Source organism: Marmota monax, unplaced genomic scaffold (genome assembly GCF_021218885.2).
Source record: "Marmota monax isolate L192 unplaced genomic scaffold, Marmota_monax_Labrador192_F-V1.1 WCK01_AAM20220418_F8-fsc00035, whole genome shotgun sequence".
NCBI classification, from domain to species: domain Eukaryota; kingdom Metazoa; phylum Chordata; class Mammalia; order Rodentia; family Sciuridae; genus Marmota; species Marmota monax.
The window spans coordinates 3,930,285-3,950,285 of record NW_026691961.1 but is presented as its reverse complement, the minus strand read 5'-3'; the positions used below and the strand labels follow the sequence as shown (position 1 = coordinate 3,950,285).

At 56.9% G+C, this 20,001-nt stretch overlaps 1 protein-coding gene across 1 annotated transcript in view; it reads left to right on the top strand.

The window, feature by feature from the left end:
• The window catches only part of Xylt1 (xylosyltransferase 1), a 242,923-nt gene that overhangs the window by 54,811 nt on the left and 168,111 nt on the right, over nt 1-20,001 (top strand). The window contains exon 2 of the mRNA XM_046436805.1: nt 18,805-18,843. Within this exon, the coding sequence (XP_046292761.1) occupies nt 18,805-18,843 (39 nt within the window). The remainder of the gene's footprint in view (nt 1-18,804; nt 18,844-20,001) is intronic.

The following is a 20,001-nucleotide window of genomic DNA, read 5'->3' as shown; positions in this document are numbered from 1 at the left end:
TTTTGTTTAAACCTTTGGTTTTATCACTGCCATTCGCAGTCGGTATTTGCTAGGCAAGGACCATATTTCCAGCACCCTGGTTGGCTCTGGAACAATGGGCGGGTAAGACCCAGCTCCTGCCACCAGGAATCCTCCATGTTACAGTGGCCCTAGGAAGAGCAGCCCTTGGAGAGGAGGACCCTTGGCAATCCAAGTCTGTGGTCTCTGCATCCTCGGGCTGGATCGACTGCGGCCAAAAATGCTTCTAAAATGTTCCCTCTGCACTGGGTGTGTGCACACCTTCCCGTTCCAGTCACTCCCCCAACAGTGCGGCGCACCCACTAGCACAGATTCCCGTTGCCGTGGGTATCGTAAGCGGTCTGGAGGTGGTTGGGTCCACTCGGGAGGGTGTGTGATAGGTTTTAGGGAGGTGGGGCGCCCCTTTATCCGGGGAACTTGAGCATCCTCCGATGCGGACCCTGGATCCAGCCCTTGCAGACACTAACGGGTGGCTGTGACCACGTGTGCTGATGGTGGTGACCGCAGCAGCTAGTCGAGGAGGCAGCAGTCCTCTCTGGGAGGTCAGGAAGGGTTTCCAAGAGAAAGTCTGAGCCGAGCTGGGCGGGACGTGTGGGTCTCCGGGTGAGCAAGAGGAGCTGTGCTCCTGGCCCAGGGACGGCCGGGAAAAGCCAGGAGGAGGCCTCCACATAGCCACCCTGTCTGCCCCTTGCACTGGCACGGAGGGGACTGTCCCTGCTCCTGTCTCTCCCAGCGCTTTCCCTGGGAACCCTCTGTCCCCAGCTTGTTCAAAATGAGGGTTTCAGGTGGCTGCTTCTCGGGAGGCAGGATTGGATGGTGGTTGGGACTTCCTGGGTCCAAGCCCCGGCTTGGCCAGTGACTGTGACTTCACTCAATGGATCCTCAGTTTATTCTCCTGGGAAACGGGCGTCCGAACAACTCCCTCTTGGAGCCTTTAGGGGATAATGCGCTGAAGCACCTTGCAGTGATGTGCCCATGTGGGGACTGTCACCAGGAGGGGTGTGGGCGGGATATCCACTCCACCCCGAGCACCCGGCACATCTTTCAGCTACCGTAGGACGACAGTGCCACCCGTGACACTGCACACCAGTGTCTCCTCCAGATCGCCTCCATCCCTCTATAAGACACCCCCCCCCCCGGGAACCCCACCTCCGGCCACCACTGAGCTGCCTCTGGTCCCCATGGGTGAGTCACACGTCCTGGATTCTCACCTAAATGGAACCCCAGGGGATGCACCCCAGGCTCCTTCGTCAGCCAGCACCTTGAGGCTCTGAGATTCCTGCACCCCAGAGGATCCAGGTCCATGCAGTTGATTCTGTCTTTATGGCGGGTCTAGAAAGTTTACAGTAGAAACCGAGACTGCGGCTCCCTGCCCTCATCATCCCTGATGCATTTACATTAAAAAAAAAGATGTTCTTACAGTTAAGTCAGCCTCTGTGTCATGGAGTCTAATCTCCCTGCCGAACAGGAGGAAGTGGGGGGTCCCTTCCTTCCCCGCGCCCCCCCCACCTCCTTTCTCAGAGGTGCCCTTTTCTGTCGGTTTCTGCCTTATCGTTTTTTCCTGTTTTCCTGTGCATCATGTACACATCATCCAACTTACCATCTCAGCCTTTAAGGGACAGTCCAGGGACATCCAATACAGTCGCACTGCTGTGTGGCCACTACCACCGTCCGTCTCCCCGGTGTTTTTAATCTTCCCAAACTGAAGCCCCGGCCCCTTCAACAGCAGCTGCCCCCCATCCCACCTCCCCCCTGTTGGAGGTGGCACCTCCAGGGACCTGGCCTCAGTGGACTCAGCCTCCCTGGTTGTGGGGTGACAGGCGCGTCCCCTGTGCCAGCTGGCCTGCTGTTTTTAAGGAGCGTTTGCAGCCTCTCTTAAGGGAAACCGTTGCTCCTTCTGTGTCCAGTGGGTAGTGACAGTCTTTCTGAGTGTGTCTTGACAGTGAGGCTGCGTGTGTTGGTGTCACTCGTCCCCATTTCATAGATGGGAACATGCCCTGGCCTCCTGCTGCTCCTAACGTGGGCTTCCTGAGACACCAAGGTTCAGCATCCCCGCAGCCCCTGCGGACACCTCCCTGTCCACCCCACGCTGCTCTGCAGGACACCCAGGTCACCCTGCAGGGCCCCCTCCAGCCCGGACACCCTGCACCCTCCGCGGGACGGATGCTCATTTTCATACGGTTACAGCTGCTCAGAAGTCCTGGGGGTGGGGGTGGCTGCCCGGACACTGTGCGGGGCCCCAGGGCGCTGGACCCGGGGCTCCCCTGACTCTGCGCAGCCTCCTGGTGTGAAGCTGCCGGTCGGACGGCGCAGATCCAGTTAGGAACGAGCGGTTTGGGCTGCGTTTTGGAGACGCTGATGCCAGATGGGAGCTCGGGAGTGTTTCCTTCTATATTTAGTCTCCATGGTGAGCTCACTGGGGTTTGCAGGGTTTATTTTGGGAGGTGACTCCGTGGAGCGGGGGATGGGACCAGGCTGCTTGTGGGGGCAGGGGCATGGGGTGGGGGTGGATCTCTCAGGCTGATGCCCTTTTGGAAGATCTGCTGGCCTCTGACACCTCCGGGACAAGTGCCCCTTTGGCCACATTCTCCTTTGATTCTGTCAACAATCCTGGGGAGCGGCTGGGGGGGGGTTGTACCCATTTAGCAGGTAAAGCAGCTGGCCTCAGGGACTTGGCAATGTGCTAGGGGTAGAGCAGAGAGGGCACGGGCTTGGCCGTTCCCTGCGTGATATTTCTTCTGATAGAAATTAAAATTTTTGAAGTGTTTGTGCATGCACCATACCAAGGAGGGTGGAGACAAGGTGTGGTTTCTTCTGAGATTCCCAGGCCACTGTGCACAGAGCCCAGGCTGCGGAGTCCTCTCAGGTTCAAAGCCCAGCTCGGCCTCACTGACCTTGCCCCTCTGGACCAGCCAGACCTCCCCGAGTCCTTGCAGTGCTGTCATGAGAGTGGAACGGGAATTACCAAGTGCTAAGGCCACGTCCTGGCACATAACAGACGTCTAGTAGGAAAGAGGAATGATGCTGCGTTTGAAGGAAAGGCAGCCTTCAGCAATATCCCCCCCGGCACACGCATCAATCAGAGGGGGACGTCTCCCTGCAAGACGACCCAAGGTGCCAGGCTAAATAAGGCGGGCACTGACTGGTGGCGGGCAGAGGGAGACCTCAGCCCCTGCCTCTGTAGGGACCTGGCTTCTGAGCAAATTCAACAGGCCTGGTCCAGACAACACCTACGTGGCGACGTGAGCCATCAGACCATTGGGGGTAAGACGCTTTGGGGATGGGAACTGCCATCTCTGTCCCCGGTGCACGCACAGACGTTGTTCTGAGAGGAAGCAGGTTTCTCTCCAAAGTTTTCTACTAGATAATTGCTGATGTTCACTCCTTCACTGCACATCTACTGAGCGCCAGCTGTATGCCACACTCAGTGCAAGGCGGGGACAGCCCCCCATGTCGGAGTGTGTGCACACATTTGAGCCACTCCCGGGCAACGGTGGCAAAAGAAGCCCAGGTCAGGAATCACCCGTCCTTCTGTCTGTGGGAGGAGTGGGGTGAGTTCAGGGGTCTTGTGGTGCTGGGTCGCTCTCGGTGCTGGAACTCGGCAAGGTCAAGAACGCGACTTCCTTGGTCCAAAGCCTAGAAAAGTGATCTGGAGCAGTTTGCCCGGCCTCCCTCCCCCCGTGAGGAGCTGGTTCCGGCCTGAACGGGGTGCTCAGGGGTCGAAACTCACGACGTCAAGCCAGAAAGAGAATTGAAACCATGTCGGGCTTGGGGGCCTCCCTGGTCATTCGGGTTGTCTTTGGAATAGGGAATCGTGAGAGGTGGGCTGGACGTGTGAGATGGTCGCTTCGGTTCCACCAAGGCCCAGGGCGCAGCCTTCTGTGTGCTGGGCGCGGGGTGGGGGTGGGAGCGTTGGAGGGGACTCCGAGCCGACCAGGTGGTCCTCGAGCCCTGCTCCTGGGCGGAGAGCAGGCAGGCTGGGCCACCAGACAGGGGACTGCGCTTCTTGCCCCTCCTGCGATGCGGAGGCTGCACCTTGGCATGATGGACGTCCTGCCACCGTGTCCAGCTGAGGGCAGGGGCCGCCCAGCTGGCCTCCAGAGGCCCCGCCAGGCTGGGGTTCCCTCCTGGCTGACCTCCACGACAGGGGTCCGGATCCACTCGGGGTGTGGCCAGCGTGGGGTGATTTCCGATGGCCAGGATAAAAGTGAGGGGAGGCCCATTTGTTGGCCCATCCCGTGGTGTGGGTGCCACCATTGCGTCATCGTCCCTGTCAAGACCTGCAGCTGGCCAAAGCTAAGGCTCCTCTGTCTCTACCTCCCTGGGGTGATCACCCCCTCTTGAGTGTCTGGCTGGCTTGTGCACCCCTCAGGCTGAGGTTTCCCATCCATTAGGGGATCCCCATTTTTTAACCGTCGCCCAGACCTTGCTTTTGGCCCTGCAGAGGTGACTGTGAGCAATGCAGAGCTGGCCCCTCCCGCCAGGACACTGGAGTCTGTTCCAGGGGCCTGGAAGCCAGGGGAAGGGTCTGGAAGGGACTTGGGACACAGTGTGGCTGGCCCTGGTTGGCCCCAGCTCCTTCCCAGGGTTTCTGTGCCCCACGTGGTGGGTATTGGGCCGGGTCATTCTTTGTAGGGGGGCTTCCTCAACCCAGCGGGATGCTGAGCACCACCCTGACCTCCAGCCCCTCGAGGGAACAGCATCTTCTCCCTCAAGATGGGAGATGCAGACCTGTGCCTGGACACTGCCGCCTGTCCCCGAGGACACAGTCACCCTGGCTGAGCACCACCATCCCAGGGCATGAGGGGTGAGCCCCTAGAGGCACAGGGGTAGCACAGACCGTGGTCCAGAGCCCACCTCACCCTGGCACACGGGTCTCAGGCCGCGTGCCCGGGGATACATACTTTACAGGGACACTGGTGGCTCCAGCAGCTCCCGTCTGGGCCTCTGGATGTGCAGCCCCAGCGTGTGGCATCTGAAGGTGAGGTTCCGACCCAACAGGCCGAGGGGCTGTTCTTTTATTTATTTGTTTTGGTACTGAGGACTGAACCCAGGGGTGCCCTACCATGGAGCTACATCCTCAGCCCTTTTAATTTTCTATTTTGAGACAGGGTCTTGATCCTGTGCTTAGGGCCTTGCTAAGTGGCTGAGGTTGGCCTTAAACTTGGGATCCTCCTGCCTCAGCCTCCCGAGTTGCTGGGATTACAGCCAGCGGGATCCCAAGAGCAAGTCCCCGTCCTTGAACGCTGAGCTGGTGCAGCCTCAGCACCAGTGACCGTGTTTCCGGTGATATCATTCACACAGAGCCTGGTAAATCAGCAGCCAGGGGCAGAGCCAGCTTGGCGTTGGCCGCGAGCCTAGAGTCATTTTCTTTCTCAACGTCTGGTCAGAAAGTTGCATGAACAAGAAAATAGCAACATCTCTCCGATCTCCTGCATTGTTGTTGTGGTTTGGGGGTGCAGGGGTGTCTTGTGCAGAAGTTTGACAGGCAGGTGGGGTGGCGCCACCAACCCGGGGCCATGTGCCCGCCTTCTTTGTGAATGGAGACCCCCCGCTTCTCGGGGGAGCTCAGCCTCCAGTTTTCCATGTGCACAAGGGGACTTAGATGAGCCCCTGCCTCAGGTGACATTGTGAGGATTCAATAAACAAGGGCTTCTGGGGGCTTCAGCAGGGCTGGGAGCACTGGGGAGCCGTGGAACGTCCCGCTAGTGACAGAAGGGTCCGAGTCACGCAGGTCAGGACCTGAACCGTGGTCCACATTCTGCCCTGCATGTGACATTAACAGGTGTCCTCAGCTCTCTGAGCCTGTGGCTTGCTCATGTTGATGGCCACGGTGCAGTGGCCAGAGTGACCTGTGCATCTTATTAGCCTGGAATGTTCCTGATTGTAGCAACAGGTGTCTCCTGTCCCCCATTCCGAGCATAGGGACCTTGTCGGCCCCGCCAGCTATGGGGTGACATAAATCAGGGACCTGCCCCCAGGGGCCTCAGGAGCTGGGGGCTTGCGGGAGGTGGCCTGCAGTTTTGTTCTGTGGGGGGTGGGCGGTGATGGTGGGGACGTTCTAGCTCCCCATTTCTTAAAACCCTCCAATACTAATGCCGTTTTCCTTGAGCCACAGAACTCAGAACCGCCAACGGACCTGTATCGGGCCCAGGCTGAGATTCTTTTTTTCTTTTTAGACACAGAAAGATATTTTGTCACCTCTCACACATCACCTCTTGCTTTCCTCCCAGTCTGTCCCAGTCACAAGGATGGAATTCCACTTTGTGAAACTTGGTACGAGCCTGTGGCTTCCACCGTGGGGGATGTGGGACGATCCCTAAAAATGGGGAATAGCAATTATTTGAAACTCGTCCTAAAAGTCTTCGGCCTGCGGGCTCGCGGGTGGGGACTAGAGGTGACCTTGGATCTGATTATTAAAGGCCTGTTTGGTGGCAGGACCGTCCTTCCTGCAGAGAGCCAGCCAATCTGTCCCCAGCCCTCCCCGGGGATTCCCTGCCACCGCTCTTGAGATGGGATCCAGGCTCCTCCCTAACCTCCCTCCACGCCACGCCACGCCCCCTCCCAATTCTACATTCAGACTGCCTGTCTTCTGTCTTTCCCGAAAATTATGGGCTCTTATTATTACAGCTTCTTCTGCCCACAGCGTGTGCCCTCCCTACCTGTGACATGTCGATTCTCGCTCTTTCTTGGAAGCCTGCCTTACTTCTCACTTCCTGAAGCACCTGAACAATCTTTCGCACTGGATGAGTTGCCTGTCCTTCCTACATCCCTCCTTTTTGGGGAGAATTTATCACAAATGTAACAAAATAACGGATCCTGTCACTGGTAGTTTAACATATGAGGATTGGATCGGTCTCTCTTCTGTCTTATCATATAGTATAAGGTAGTGACACCTTTATGTGGTGTCTTTGAAAAGGAGACAGGTGTTGAATGTGATAGGCAGGAGAGAATGGAGAGAAGAGAGCCCAACAGCTGTGTGTCTGGGGCCAGGTCTCCTAGATTTGGGCAAATTTGGGCTCCAACGTTCTAGAACTGTGTGACCTGGGCATGGTGCATAACCTCTCTGAGCCCATTAACCTCATTTGTAAAGTGAAGGCTGATACTAGTCCATCCTGAAGGGGTGGGGGTTAAATGAGTTAACGGTGGCATTGGCTTTGAACAGCGCCTGGCACAGAGCGGATATCCCTGCTGGCGGGGTTGATATCATTAGTTCTGGTAATAGCAATACCAGTTGGAGTCACCATCTTGGGAAATGCAACCCAGCTGACTTGGGGAATCACTGCAGAAGAGAACATCACTCTTCTGTGCCACATCGTGACTCTGTTTTATTAGCAATCCATGTGACCATGGAGGCATTGTGTAAAGCCTCGGTTTCCTCAAATGTAACATGGGGTCAGCATTGCCCTGGGAGGGTCCATGCGAGCACTCAGTTGAGCATCAGGCCACCCAGCACGGGCCGTGGCAGGTGGAACTCAGGGGCCCAGGGGCTGGGGCCGACTAAGAAGGGGTTCTGTGGATGCCGGAGCTCGGCATGCCAGAGACCCGCTTGGCTCTGAGAGGCGGGGCTGCAGACCCAGGTCCCCACAGCAGCCCAGCAAGAGCAACTGCTTCTCTGCAATTTCAAACCCAACCCAAAATAACGATGGATGATCCCGGGTGCTGGCAAGCTCACAGGGCGGGGAGCTGAGGAATGTGCTGCCAACAGAACCAGCAAGGACACAGGACTGTCTCCTGCTCGCTCACAGCGTGGTGGGTAGGTGTGGGGTCGAGAACGTGTCCGACGGCGGCTGCGATTATTCAATACGCCACGGTCTGTCCTCCTTCCCAAAGCCCACACGCCTTGCAATAGATATTATTTAAAAAATGAATACGTATCCGATGCTTATTATGAACCCGACATTCTAAGCACTTTATAAAGATCAGTTTAATCAACCGGATGCTGTGGGTGGTCGGTATTATTGTCATCTCTGCTCCCCGTAAGGGGACACCGAGGCACCCGGGTATCAGGTAAACTCTCCCAGTTGGCAGAGCGTGATGGACGGAGCTGGACCTTGACCCCGGTGCTGTGGCACAGAATTCCCCCCTGGCAGCCGCCACCGGGAGGCTGCATGGAAGGGTGTCATGGGTGGAACTAGACAGCCGAGTGCAGACGCCCACTGGCTCCTGGGGGGCCCTCCCCAGCTGTCCTTGGTGGTGAAATCTCCAGGCCTCGCCCTCAGGAGAAGTCGCCTAGCGCTTTCTGACATCAGGAGGCTCTGCACATCTGTGGGTTCCGCATCTGCGAATCCACCCAGGGATTGAAAATGGTCAGAAAACATAAAGGTATCTGTCGTAACATCTACAGACTTTATTATTATTATTATTCGCCAACTAATACAGTGTAACAACTATTTCTATGGCGTATTCATACCGTCGTGGGTGTGACAGGGAACCTAGGGGTGACTTGACGTGCGTGGGACCAAGTATGTATGGGACAAGCAAATCCTGCCCCATCTGACCCGAGGGACGTGAGCACCTGGGGATTCTGAAATCTGCAGAGGATCCTGGAACAAATCCCCCGTAGATACCACTGGTGGAGACCCTGTCATTTCCCCTCTCTACCTTTGACACTGTGACCCCCCCTGTCTCACCCTCTCCCCAAACTGATTTTCTTTTACTCTGTTAAAAATGCATGTGTAGTTTGCCCTACCTGCCGAAAGCAGGGTCTTAATTAGCCTTAATTTTTGAAGTCTGCAGCTGTAAACTGTGTTGCAAAGATTGAAAAGATTAGTGCCCTAGTAATAAGATAATTGTCCCCAGGAAACGCTGTTAGCATGTAAACACAGTTAGCGTGTGAAATCAGAACAACGGTAATGTGCCCCCCGTTCGGCATTTCAAGATGCTGCTGCGTGAATAATCACCGACGCTGAGTGCAGAGTTGGGGCGCTGCGTGTCCCCCCCTGTATTCTTTTCTGCTTCCCTCCCAGCCCAGAAATCAAAGTCTGCTTGGTGGAGCCCCACCTGAACCTTGCCCCCCACCCCGGCAGCCGTTTGAGACTACTTTCAGGAGTGGGGTGACCCAGGAGTTGTCCCCAGAGCTAAAGGGATGCGAGGAAAACACAGTTGACCCATCTCCACTGCTGCTTTGTAGGAGGACGGTGGCTGGAAGAGGCCACACGTGCATACCTGTATACTCTTGCAGATGCTCACGCGTGTGCACATGTATGTACGACGTGCCCTCGTGTGCACAGCTGCCCAGGTGGAAAGCCCCAGTCCCCCTTCTTAGACCCAGAAAAGCTTCCAAGAAAAAGACCCCACACCCGGGGCTGGGGAGGCCGTGACGGAGCTCTCTCCTGGCGTGTGTGGGGCCCTGGGTTCCATCCCAGCTCTGCAAACGGCAACACCACCAAATGTCACCTCTGCCGACACTCGGGGCCTTTCTTTTTTGAGCTTTGCATCCTTTAATAAAAGGAGAACATGCTTTATACATTTTTTTAATTGGAAAATATTTTTGCAGTGCTGGGGACTGACCCAGGGCCCCTGAGCCACCCGCGGCCCTGGGGACATATTTTAACGATGTCAGCACCGACAGTGTCTAGACAAGGCTTTCTGCTGCCTCATCTCAGACTCTGGGCCAGTCAACAGGCTGCGTGTGTCCGTCTGGGCCCGGTCCTTGGTGCACAAGCTCTTGGTGGCGAAGCCTGGCCTGGGCGCCTTGCATCGGTGGGAGCTGCCCCTACCCCAGCGCACATCTTGGCGGGGTTCTGAGGATTTATCTCTTAAATGCCATCCTCACATGGCTTGAGGTCCAGCCAATGGGGGTTCAGTGAGAATTGACCCAGTGACCTTTCCATGACAGTCCCAGGACTTCAGGAAACATGAAATAAGAAGATAGTCATGGCCCCAAGAAAGCGGGCTGAGTTGTCAAAATAATAAAACACCTTGCTTTATTGCATCTGACTTTATTTTACTGTGCAGACACTGCATTTTTTTTTTTAAAATTGAAGGTTTGTGGCAACCCCGTGTGGGGTCTGTTGGCAACTTTTATTTTCCTAATGACTCAAATGACCATTAGCATTTTTAAAAAAATATTTTTTTAGTTGTTGGTGGACTTTATTTGGTTTAGTTTTACGTGATGCTGAGGATCGAACCCAGTTCCTCCCACGTGCTATGCTCAGTGCTCTACCACTGAGCCACAACCCCAGCCCCGATCGTTAGCATTTTAAAAAATACTGTACTTTTAAACATAAGGGGTGCACGCTGTTTTTCAGACACAATGCTATTGAACACTGAACACAGTATAAACATAACCTCAAATTTCTGTGACTCAGTAGGCACGGTGGTGCACATATCTGTAATCCCAGCAATTTGAGAGGCTGAGGCAGGAGGATTGTAAGTTTGAGACCAGCCTCAGCAATTTAGCAAGACCCTGTCAATAAATAAATAAATAAATAAGTAAAGGAGGGACTGGAGGTCGTGGCTTAGTGGTCAAGCACCCCTGGGTTCAATCCCTCGTATCTGCCCCCCAGACTGTATTGACTCGCTTTACTGTGGTGCTTTGGAACTGGACTTACAACATCTCCAAAGTGTGGCCCTGTGCGACAGAGGGTGACGGGCACACAGGATTGCCAGCCCTCCTGGTGGGAACAGACACTGGCCTTGGCCAAGTGTTCTTGGGTGTGTGCTTGTGTATTCATCTGGAGACAGCCGTGGGCTCCGTGGGCTCCGTGGGCTCCGTGGCCAAGTGTGCATTGGGTCTCCAAGCTCCCACATCCACTTTTCTCTGAACCCCGAAGGGCCTTTGTGTCGGGCTTGGGACCCATGAAACCAGAGGTGAGCCACCCAGTGCCTGCAGGAGCCGTAAAGAGAAGGCGGCGTGGCAAGCCTGGGGGGCGCGTGCCCCTTGAGAGGGATGGCTTCTCCTCCTCCCCAGCGGGGCTGTGCCTCCAGGTGCTCGCTGACAGATCTTGCACTTTTCCAAAGAAATGCTACAACTTTGTAGTTTTAGGTGAAACCTCCCAAACTTCCAGCCTCGCCATTGGGTGTAGCATTTTTCTTTTTCTTTTCCAAACACTGCACAAGCTGAATGCAGCCTATTTGAACTGAATACCACTTCTTGGCCCCTGTGAGCGTTTGCTACCTCTATAAAAAGTAAAAAAAAAAAAAAAAAATCCTCTGCAAATCCAAGTTCCCAGGGCGCTCGCCGAGCAGCAGTGACTGCAGGGTCCCTGGGCCGGTTCCCACCCGTCAGGAAAGCACACCCCTGGAGCCCGGGGGCTTAGCTTGCACCTCCAGTTCTTTCCCATCCTGCCCGCCCCTCCCCACAGATGTCTCAATGAAGTTCCTGGGAAAGAAGCGCTTCCTATCCTGAATAGGGGACGCTGGTGATGCCAAGCCTGGCACTCCTGTGGCCGAGGGTCCCCCGCCCGCCCCGGTGCAGAAAAGCTTAGAAATCAAAGAGGATCATTGTCGCCTTTGGATCAGCCCAAGAGGACTTAGCCCAGTGGCCGTCTCCCGGGTGCCGATGATCGACTGGCCCTGGGATCTCGGGCTTTTGCCTGACCTTGGCACGAGGTCTGGCCCATGTGGCTTTCTGGGTGTAGAATCGGTCGTTTCAGACACAAAGCCATTGAGCCGGGGTTGAGGAGAGTCCTCTGTTCACCCATGAAAGGGGCTCATTGTACATCCGTGTGCGCCCAGCGACCCCCTTCCCTTCCCTTCCTCTGGCCTCGCTGTCCCCTCCCCGGCTGGGCCTTCGCGAGGGGCTCTCCAGGGCTCCGACCCGGCCTCTGCTTTCTTTGCCTCTTCCTGTCTCCTGTCCCCCTGCGCGGGGACACTGGGCTCGCGGCCCCTGCGCACGTCCCCAGCTCCTCCGGCCAACTCCCTTGTCAAGTGCTTCCTTCCGAGGGCACTGGGACAAGAGCGGCCGGCAGCGGGGAGCAGCTGCAGGCCCGGGGGCAGGAAGCGGGGAACCGTGGGCGCCCTGACCTCTTCCTGTCCTCCTCCTGCAGCCTCCCCTCCCCCACCGCCCTCCCTGCTCCCGAGTCAAGGTGATGAGCGCAGCGTGGAGCTGGTCAGGGAAGCCCGGCCGTGAACCTGCCCCTGGATGGCCGTCCGGTTTCCTGTGTCTTAAGCCCTGGGACCCTGAACCTCCTCAGGCTGGGGGCTGGTGTGGGGGTGGGGTCAGGCTGGAGAAGCCGTCCAGGGAGGGAATGGAAGGGTCTTCGTAAGGACCATGGGAGAGCGTGGTGGGTGACACAGGTCGCAGACTCAGATGCTTCCAGGGCCCAGCCCACCCAGGTGGCCAGGGCCAGCTGTGCTGAGACCACTTGAGCACGTGTGTCCACCTCCAAGGGGAAGCAGCCGGTTCTAGCTGTGGCCACTCGGGCTTTGCCTGCCCACTTGGTCAGATCTTTCGACATGTGGAGAAAAAGCCATAAATTTGGATGTTGTGAAGAGATTTTAAATGTTGGCAACTGGGTTTTTTTTTTTTGGTACTGGGGATTGAATCCAGGGTCCCGTAACCACTGAGCCACATCCCCAGCCCTTTCTTGTATTGTATTTTCAGTCGGGTTTCGCTGAGCTGTTTAGGGCTGGCTAAGTTGCTGAGGCTGTCTTTGAACTCACGATCCTCCTGCCTCAGCCTCCCGAGCTCCTGGTGGCAACTGGTTTAAAAAAGAAAATGATGTCCGTAGATGGTGGCATTCGAACTGTTCCGCATCCACGTGTTGCGGTTCCTTTGGTGACGGTGAGACAGGCCTGGCCCTGTAACTTTTGAGCAAGGCTTGTAATTCCGTGAGCCTCAGTTTCCTTCTGTGTAAGTGAGGGAGGGGGCGTCTGTGATTTGGAAACAGGCACACACCTCATGGTACCGAGAGCGTCTCCCAACAGCAAAAGCATCAAGAGAAATCGTCCCCGTTTCCAGACTTCCAGCCAGACCCTGGCCAGGCTCCCTGGGAAGATGTGTTGAAGTAACGCGCACAATGGCTGATTGTAGTGCTTCACGTGGACATCAATGACAGCTTTCACCATGGCCATTGTCACTGAGGAGGAAATGTAGGAGGGGCGTTGGGGACCTCCTGGAGACAGGGACCCTCCCCTGCCTTCATCCTGACTCTGAGAAGAGGAAGCACATCTGTCCCTACAGCCAGATGTTCCCAGCATCTCTGTGAGCCGGGAAGGAGGCGCCCCTCCCGGGCACAGCCTGAGTGTAGAGCTGCCCTCCTCCCTGGCTGCCCGGGATGGTCCCCCACCCCGTGGCCTGGGCAGTGCTGTGTGTGGTCTCCTGGAGACATGGCTGGCGTGGAGCAGGACCGCCTCAGTTTTCCCAGAGCTGGGATCCAGTGTCTTTGGAACAGAAGACGTCCCGGTCATCGGCTCTCAGAGAAGCGGGGAGAGGGAAGCACTGGGTTCCAGGCTGAGCTTTGCCATGAACCGTGTGCAGCCTGCAGGGCGGGGGGCTCCCTCCCTGGGCCCCGCGGGCTTCACCAGAAAACACTGGGCTGGATTCAAGTCAGGGATGGAGAGAAGCTTCATCTCATCAGGAAACCCAGATCCATTGGCCTGACTGCTCCTGCGGCCATCTTGGAGGGCAAGCGATGGCTTATCCGTGTCCCCGTGGGTCCCGTAGAGGGAAGAAGCTGCAAACTGGCACAAGTTCCTTCTTCTATCTGACCTTGGATTCTGCAGCTCAGATCTGACCCAGTCCTCGTGGAGCAGAGAACACACCCCGTAGTCCCAGAAGCCATAGAACAGGGCTCAGTGTCCCTGGAACCCCAGCCGGTGTCTCGGGGACACTTGGGCCACCTGGCCCCTCTTGATGACCATAGCGACAGGGAGCAAAATTGGTAGGTGCTGCAGTCCGTGCCTGGGACACATGGGTCATTGGGCTGAGCCCGAGATGTGGCTAGTGTCCCCAGCCCCAGGAAGACAAGTGTCCAAACAGCCCTGTGGCCACCTTCAGAAGCACTGGGAGCCCACAGTTGGTGTGGTGAGGGGTACCGGGGACTGACTAGCCAGCACCTAGATGGGATAGGGGGGTTCTGGGTTTGGGGGAGGGTGCGTCCGTTCAGTCACCACCGTGGAGACCCCCAGCAGGGAAATGGCATTAGGAACATCTGATCCAGTCACGAGGTCCCTCGTTCTCCTGTGCTGCCAGCTCACAGACTGAACCCTGGCTTAGCGAGTCCCACCGTGATTGAACTACTGAGAACTCGCTCTCCCATCGTGGTCCAAGAGTGCATCCATGGGCCACTCTGGTCCAAGTCCTGGCTGTGCCACTTACTGATGAACAACATGGAGCAAATTGGTTCTCTTCTGAGCCTAAGTTTCACTGTGTGCATAAAGGAGACTATTAATACCGACACCCTACAGTTGGCGTGGTGTTTAAACGAGATAGTACTTACTGCCTGCTGACACTAATGCTTTGCATTTGGGAGGAGCCTAACCGAGTGCTAGTATTCAGACGGTTGTGAATATTGACCACCCATGTGACCTCAGGCAAGTATCAGTGTGGGTGTGACACATGCACGGCCACTCAGATGCAGGAATGCCTCGCCAGCTTTGCTCCATCTTCTGCTTTTCAAAAGAGAAGTGAGAATCTAGATTTGCACGTCAAATATCCTGGATTTAAAACACTGGCAATGATTTCAAATATTTTGTCAATGCCACAGGCCAAAACTAAAGCAGCTGGAAACATTCACAGGCCTCCCACGGGTCACCTGTCTTGACACTTAATATCTCCAGCCTCTAATCTTTCAGGCAGAGGGTATTCAGAACCTTGCAGTTCAGAGAATTGGTAATCTGTGTATTTTTTGGAGGGGGGAGGGGTACTGGGGATTGAACTCAGGGGCACTCGACCACTGAGCCACGTCCCCAACTCTATTTTGCATTTTATTTAGAGACAGGGTCTCACTGAGTTGCTTAGCACCTTGCTTTTGCTGAGGCTGGCTTTGAACTTGCGATCCTCCTGCCTCAGCCTCCCGAGCTGCTGGGATTACAGGTGTGTGCTGAGTTACAAAACCTCTTGAAGCACATACGGAACAAAATGTTAGATCCAGTGGTTGAGATTTGGGGGAATCATTTGTGCTCCAGGATACACACACCAAGCTTTGAGATCAGTCAAATAATTCCTGAGTTTCCATGTATCTGTGGCTTCTCGTGGCTTCTCATAGTTTCCAAGGCTGTGGGTGATTAAAAACCAGCCCCGGAGACCTGAGCTTCATGTGGAGGTTCTGTGGATCCTTTCTGGGGTTTAGGCTTAAAAATACTGGAGGAATGTGAAATACTAACGAGGGAGACAAGTCCAGCCAGAGAAAGGGCCTCCAGCACACAGGCCGAGGTTCCCGGGCGCTGGGAAGGCCGGGCCTCTCTCTGGGGCTCAGTTTTCTCCCCTGAGCTCTGTTGGAAGGTGAGTTAGCAATCCTGGCCTGCGGTCGCCTCCCAGACACACTCTTCTCAGACCACAAAGGGATCTCTGTGTGGCTGGCGTCGGTCCCCAGCACCCTGGGCACTCGCCGAGCACGCGCCCAGCTCACCAGGACCTCCCAGGGGCGTCTAGAAAGAAAACCCCATTGTGGACCCTCTGACTGCTGCGACTAGGCCTCAAGAAGGAGGTGAGATGGCATCTCCATGTCCCTGGAGAGAGGGAGCCTTGGCAGCCTGGGGACAGAGGGACCCTCTGCCATGTTAGGGGGAGAGAAAGAACACCTTGCAGCCACCATGGAAGGGTCCTGGGGACACAGCAGAGACCTCTTCTAAGAAGCCGGTGCATGCATCAGGCACTTGGTGGCTGGCTCTCCACGGAAGGAGCCTGTCCTTTGTCATCTGGATCCTTTGGGTGCTGGATTACCATGGCACCGGGTCGGGGCTTTCAGGTTTGGGTCTGGTGTACATCAGAACGGCCCAAGGGAATTCAATAAAAATCCAGATTCTCTGGACCCTTGCATGGAGACTCCGACTCAGTAAGTTCAGACTTTGAGAAACACCCAGGATACTGTTAGGAGAGCAGTTTCTGGAAACTTCCAAACCTGCTCCAAGCTTCGCCCCTTCTGAGCCCTGCGTTTTTGAACCAGTTCTCGTCCACGAGTATCAGTTATCTGATCTATAAAATGGGAAGTATGATCCCTCCCTTGGCGGGGTGGCCGTATTGCATGCGCTTGGCACAGAGTGTCCATTCAAAAGGAATCAGCCACCTTTACCCACTCCACCGCCATCGGAGGAGACAGGGTCAGCCAGTGTCTGCAGGAGCTTGCAGGGAGAGCTGACTGTGCTTTAGCAGGGTTGCCCCATGGGACTGAGCCAATCGCGTGGCCAAGCCCAGGGGTCGCAAAGTCCCGTGAGCAGAGGGCATGGCTGTGGGGCGCTGTGGAGAGGTCAGGCCCCCAGGTCCGTCTCCCTGGCGCCCTCTTGGACTCCCCCAGTCCACTCATGGCAGTGGGAGGGGGTGAAAGCCCTTCCTTGGTCTCGGTAGCATTAAGATTCCAGAAGCCTCTCTCTGTGGCCGGCGGGCGCGGAGCAGATTGCCCTCTGGAGCCGCCGGAGGAGCCTTCCTCTGACAGACAGGAATTTACTCTGGTGTAAACCAGAGAGTCCCAATTTAGACAGACAGGATGGATCAGGCAGCCGGCATCATTGACCTAGTTCCACTTCGTTAACCTTTCCAATTAAGGAGGATGTTGCTGAAAGTGAGACCTCTCCGCAGACTGCACAGCCCTACCTTGAATCCTCGGGCCTGAGCCTCTTGAGGGAGAGTCTCGCATTTCCAAGGTGTGCAGAGGGAGGCGAACCAGATTTCCCTGGCAAGCGAGTCCTAAGTGTGAGCGACAGGGCCCTGGGGAGCACCCGCATCCTCTTCCTGCCCTCGTTAATTAAGATGCTAAGTGGGCAGTGCCGGTGCTTGGGTCTTCCAGAAGCTTTTAAATAAATCGTGCACCCTGAACCACCACGCGCGATGGGGGTCTCGCATCTCACTTTGGAACAGCAAATCAAAGAGTTCGTGCAGCCGCCCCGGGTCCAGGGACCAGGCCGTCCGTTTGGTCCATGTGGTTGACCGGTATTTCTCTGGCTTCCCGAGGAAGCTCTTTTTCCAGCGAGGTTCTTAGGGGGTTCGGTATGGTGTTCTTCTCCGATTCGGAGCGGTGAAGCGTAAGCCCCAAACAATAGCCAAATGAGCTGTGAAGTACAGCTTAATTAATCTGGGCGTGCACCCAACACCCCCGGAGCCGTGCTCTGCGAGGATCTGGCTCTGAGAATGGAGGCTAATTTTGTGGCTGAGATGTAGTTTCTTATTTTTCTAATCAAAAATCTAGATGGTGGGATACGAGTGGACAGATGGCCCCCGGGAGGGGAGAGTTTGCAGGCGCTCACTGGGTGGGCTGCCCAAGGTCTGGTGCAGGTCACCGGCCACAGACAGGATGATCTTGTCTCTTGAAGGTGAAACTAGGGCCTGTTGCTACGTACAGGGACCCTGCCGGGCCCCCTCCTCCTGCCTGTGAGCGGCAGTGGAACTGCTTGGTGGGGGCCCCAAGAAGGGGAGGGGGTGGGCCCATCACCCCCCAAAAGTGGCTCAGGAGATGTTGAGTTCCACGGGGCACAGCTGCCACTTGGACCTCAGGGAAGGAGGGGCAGAAAAGTTCCCCTCAAGATTTTCCTGGGTCTGAGGCCTGTTGGCGTCTGAGGATTGTGAAGATGAGATTCTCTTGGAACGTCCATCCTGGGGGCTGCCCCGGGGTGGGGTGGGGGAGCACTGGGAACTGGACTCCAGCCTGCAATTGGAGCTCAACCTGTGCCCATGATCTTGGCCCTGACACCCGCCTGAATCAGGCATCACAGTAAAGATGTGTCAGGACAGGGATCCAGAAAGCAGGGGCCGTCCGTCCGGCTGGAGTCTGGAGGTGCAGAGGGCTTCCCTTCCCCTCACCTCCTTCACATTCACAGTCCAGGCCCCCGGGCGGGTGCTAATCTGCAAGGTTTCCTAGAAGCCGGCCTCGGAAAGTCTGCTAGGATAAAGCCAAGCCCCAAAGTGGGTGTCTGCCTGCTTCCGGGCCCCAGAACCAGGCCGCCAGAACCAGGCCGCTCTCTGTAAGCCGCAGCTCGAGGCCCTGTTCCCAGAATCGCGGCCCCGCGACGGCTCTGTGCAGGGCAAACAGAAATAGCCTTTGTGCGCTGTTTCCTGTTTTCCTCGGAAACCCCGGGCTGAACACCACCGCCGCCTCCCCTCGGTCGGTGCCTTCCTCCTTCTGTCCCTCCCCGGTCGGTCCCTCCGCCAGCCCTCAGAGGTCCTGCCCAAGGACCCCGAGGCATTGCCACCCGCACTCCCAGCCGCCTGGCCTTCGTGGAGAGTGATGAAGGGGGCGCTTCTCTGGGCCCCTCTTCCCCGGCCACCTGAATGCGCTCCCCAGACCCGAACCCGGCTCCTCTGTTTCTGGCTCCTTCTCCAACATCCGACCCCCCGCCGAGGGCCTGGCCCTGAACAGGACTTTACATTCCTGGGGGTCACTTCTAATCCTCCCCTGGAACAGCTTCTCCTTTGTCCCGAGGACCCCAACACCCCGGGAGATGCTTGGTGACGGAGCTTTTCTCTGGGCTGTTGACCCTTGAGGACAAACCTGGGCCCCCTTCACGGGGGAGAAGTGCTGGGGTGGGGGGCGGCGGATTGGCCCAGCTCTTCTGTCACATCCCTGTAACAAGGGCTGCCCCCTCCCCAGGGCCAAGAGCTGGAGAAACGAGGCTTCGTTGGAAAATGACGTCGCTCTGGTGGGGACGTCCCCCTCACTCACGTGTCTTTCCTTCTTCTCCCCACAGGACCTGCACCCGAGCCCCCTGATCGCCCTGGGGACCCAGGTGAGTACCTCCCACGATTCTGTCACCGATTTGCACCTTGATGTTCTGGGACCGGCTCTGCAGGGGGCGTGCGCACATCCTCTTTGGCCCCGTAGCCCGGAGCCCGAGGGGCCCCAGACGGGGCCGTGGGTGCACACGCGTGTGTCCGCGCTCTGGCTGGCTGTGTACCGGCGTGGGCACGGTCACATCCGGGTATCTAAAGGCACCTCCCACCCGTGGCCAGACCAAAGCCATTTCTTTGGTGTTCCTCTGCCCTTGGTTCTCCCAGCAAGCACAGGGGGCCTGGGGGGACACGCGAGCCACAGAGGGGACGCTGATCTTGGGAGTCTGGGGACGGGCAGAGGCCGTCACCCTTCTGTCTGCGTGCCTCCTGGGACAGTCTAGAAGGCAGTTGTGTTTTCTGTGGGGGGCGGGTGACCGGTGGGCCTGGTGAGCAGGGATGTGGCCCTGCGTCTGCCTTCTGCTGGGCTGGGGGTAGGACACAGGTATGGGCACGGGCCCCGGCTTCCTGCCCCCCCCCCCCCCGGGTGGAGTTCCTGCTCTCCATCTTCCCGCCCTGGGAGGCTGGCAGGCCACCGAATCTCTCAGCTGGGATACAGCCACAGGGCTGGTGTCCACCTTGCAGGAGTGCGGTGACAATCACAGGAAATGGTGTGTGCAGAGTCAGAGGTACGCACGGGGTGTCTGTGTGAGCTTCTAGAACCAGAAGGTCGTCGTCCTTCCTGCTGGGTTGGAAGGGGGTCCGTCTTTGGAGCCATCTTTTCCTTAGCTCCGTGGGCCGGTCTCACGGTGCAGGGAGAAGGGCAGACGGGCCCTGGGCAGAGCCCCGCGGTGAACACTTTGCGGGTGTCCGACTCGGTGAAGCCGAGGTGAGCATCCCGAGGCTGGTAACAGGTCATCGGGGACTTCAAGAGCACCTTGGCAAAGGCCACCCGCCACCGCCGTCCTCCTCCTTAGGCCCCGTGTCTCCCTGGCCTCTCTGGTCCACCCAGGGGAGCAAGGAGAGAAATACACCCGACTTCATGTGGCCAAGCCCCGGAGTTGTGGGGACAGGGCTCCAGGACTGTCTGTCCGTCCCATCCCTGGCACACATGTGGTCTCTCGGCTCCGGGGACAGCCAGGCAACCAGGCTGGCGGGTCAGCTGGGAGGGAGTGGCG